Source organism: Charadrius vociferus, unplaced genomic scaffold (assembly GCF_000708025.1).
Source record: "Charadrius vociferus isolate BGI_N301 unplaced genomic scaffold, ASM70802v2 scaffold111, whole genome shotgun sequence".
NCBI classification, from domain to species: Eukaryota; Metazoa; Chordata; class Aves; order Charadriiformes; family Charadriidae; genus Charadrius; species Charadrius vociferus.
This window is the reverse complement of record NW_009647046.1, coordinates 4,424,756-4,428,020: the sequence shown is the minus strand read 5'-3', so window position 1 is coordinate 4,428,020 and position 3,265 is coordinate 4,424,756. Positions and strand designations below refer to the sequence as shown.

Sequence of the window (3,265 nt, the reverse complement as noted above, 5' to 3'; positions counted from 1 at the left end):
GTACTATGAATATTTCAAAAAATAGTGGGTAAAAACAGTTCACAAAAATGTTTCACACAAGCACTGTTACACTATTGTGAAGTATTATTCTTGATCAAAGGAAGGTGGGTAGAGGCAGACCATAACCTATTAAGCAGAGTATTGAATAGATGATTAGCGAAAGGCCAACGTACTAAGCTAGTTTGTGGGGCGGGGGGGGGGAGGGGAAACAACCCATGAATGACAGTATTACAGGTGTAGAATAGTTTATTCTTTTGTAATTTGTGCCTTAGTGGAAATGTCTAAGGTCTGGGATTAAGCATAAATGTACCTGATGGAATGAAAGAAGTTGTTTTCTATTTGTGCTGAAATTTGTTTGGAAAACAGTGATAAAGACAGGGTTAATAGTGAAATGAGGGAAGACCAAGTCAATGTCGAAAGGTTGAATCATCGTAAAGGCAGATAAAGACAGTAACAAAGAAATGGAAAGAAAAGGCCTTTGTGATGATAGAAAAAGGATTGATCAAATCCGGAGAAAAGGTCACAGTGCCTGACAACTGTATCTCTCTGGTTTTAGTTGGTGACAGAAACCAATAAATCAATAGTAAATTAGGGCTTGAGTGTCTGTGTGGTGAAGTAGCAGTTCTCTGCTTTAAGCTTATGTTGTTGTACTCCAGAAATCATACTAGCCATGAGCTGTGTTTTGTAGAGCTAAACCAAGTGTGACTTTGGCTATTTCCACATTGTTTATTTTATTTACCTATTTTTCTCTTTCATCTGCCATACATTGAAGCTTCTTTCCACTACAGCAGTTTTTTTCCCAGGTTCTTTATAGTATGGCAGCTCTTTCACCTTTTCTGCAGTAGTGAAGCAGAAAAAAAAGGAGCAGGAGCCCTGAAGGAAAGGTGAAAAAGAGAACTGAGCATGGTACTGTCAGAAGAGTTCATTAGAGTGCAAGTAGTGCCATGTCTTCTCACAGCACATCAGTTCTGTGTCTGCTGTACACTGCAGCTTGGAGCAAGATGAATCCAATAGTTCTTGCTGCTAAAGTGCCATCTGTTTCCTTTCTGTCTTCATTTGCAGTCACAGCATCTCAAAAAGACACGTGCACCAGTAGGGTTAAATCTAATGAGTGTTACCAGTAGGAGTTGCATTTCATCAGCCAAGGATCCCATTGTTAAAATATCAGCGGGTATCTTTCCAGAGAAACTCTGTGGATATCTGTAGAGCCTGAAGAGCTTCCTATGTAATTCAGATTTTATTAATGATTGCACAGGTATCAGAAAAAGCTGGAGTACCTTAAAGCATGAAGAATGTCTCATTGGAAAAAAACCTTTCCGTACAGCATTCCAGGTTGATGCCATTTGATTTGTGTCCCAGGCAATGGTTTCAGTTCTGCTGCTTGGCATAAGCTCTGGGCTGACAGACCAATGTAATGTTCAAAGTGTTCTTGTACACAGTGAGATTCACAGGCAAGATAAAGCATGGACACACGTTCATGTGCCATACCGGCTTTTTCAAACCACCAGTCAAATGGTTTAAAATCAACAGCAAGCAGATACAGTTGGTTTGTTAGCAGAGGTTTGCTTACGCAGTGAAAGCTCAGGATTTAGTAAAAATTTAGACTGTGTGAAAACAAACTTTGTATTTTAGTGATTTTATTTACTTATTTATTTCTAGAAAAAGGCGTGTACTGTAACATTGTCTGCAATGCAGCAAATGTATCCATAACTCTGAACTGACATCATCATTTCTCTTATATGAAATGTAAAAACTGACATATGATTGAGTAGCTTTAATTTTTTAATTTCTATTATTTTAAAATATGCTTACATAAGATTGCATATAGCCTATTTGTTGATGACGTTTAGGGATTTTTTTATCATTTTTTAGAGTAGCAATTCTGCTTTTTTTTTTTTTTCTGGAAGAATCAAGAGCGAACTGTTTCAAGAGCAACAACATTTTTCTGGTGTGTGTTCTTTGCAGGAATACATGGTTTATAGGAAACATACCTACATGAGATTGGATGGTTCTTCAAAGATTTCTGAACGAAGGGACATGGTAGCAGATTTTCAGAACAGGTAATGTATTTTACAAGGTGTTTCTGTGCTAAATCCTGTGTACATAGAGAGTTGGTATAAGATGTAATGGAAATAAATTAAATGTGCACTTAAACTATCTTTCGTGATACCAAATGGACCTCATTTATCTGAAACAGTTTCTAGGTGGTTTCCTGACCAGCAGTCACTGGTATTGATAGTGAAACCAGTTGTATTTAGGAATTTGTCATCTGTGAAACAGTCTTGGAAATAATTTTCAGGCACCCACCTATTTTGCTTCTTACCATTCCAAAAATGCTATTGCTCATAATGAAGCTTAGTAGAAAGGCAGCAAATGTTCATTGGTTATTACATGCTCTGACAGTTGACACTGTGAAGATGAGACTGAAAATCTTGCATGTGCTAGAGCTTTGAAAGTGACCTAGTTTTCTGCAAAACAAGCCATTTAAGCGTGTTTTATTACGAAGCATTAAACTAATAGACAAGGGATAAAATGGGGATTTTATTAGATAGTAAGCATACACTAGCTCTTTTCATTTAGTAAAACAAAGTGGATTCTTGCAATTTTTATGAGCACACCAGGAAAGAAGAGTATGTAATTATTGTATTATAAGATAATATGTTTTATTATAACTTTGTCTCCACCAGGGTGCATTATTTATAATGATTGAATTTATGGTTATTAAGTTTCCTAACCATGAGGTATGGCTTGATAGGATGTCACTTTGGTATGGTAGTTCACAGTAAGGTTACCCTTCCTGGATGTTGATGTACTTTTGTAAGAAGGTCACTTTCCTTTTTCAGAGGAGTTAGGTTCATAGATTGTTGTTGTTTATTGCGGGGTGAAAGCAGCATTCTAGACTAGAAAATAGCCCTTGTGTTAGCAGTCCCAAGGTATCGTAGCTGAAGATAGGAGGGGAAGCCACATACAGCCTTTCAGGCCACTGGCTCATGAGGCTTAAAGACCCGAAGGACTGTGTTGCAATGATGAGTCTTCTAGTGAACTCCTCAGAGCAATAAAACCTGAAAAGAATGTGTGCCAAATACCCACAGTAAGAGAGGGGACCATGCAGTATTTTTCTCCCTATTTCCAGGTGTCAGAAACAGGTTCCTTGCAGGTTATGATGTCCTCCTGGAACCCTGACTCTTCTTCCTAGTAAAGTCCTTTAACGAAAAGAAGTGAAGAAATTTGCTTTTATTAATGAACAGAATTTGGTTTTATTAAT

The 3,265-nt window shown here is 37.4% G+C and overlaps 1 protein-coding gene across 1 annotated transcript in view; it reads left to right on the top strand.

The window, feature by feature from the left end:
* INO80 (INO80 complex subunit) overlaps positions 1–3,265 on the top strand; it is a 58,436-nt gene that overhangs the window by 43,700 nt on the left and 11,471 nt on the right. The window contains exon 27 of the mRNA XM_009895684.1: positions 1,966–2,060. Coding sequence (XP_009893986.1) covers positions 1,966–2,060 — 95 coding nt within the window. The remainder of the gene's footprint in view (positions 1–1,965; positions 2,061–3,265) is intronic.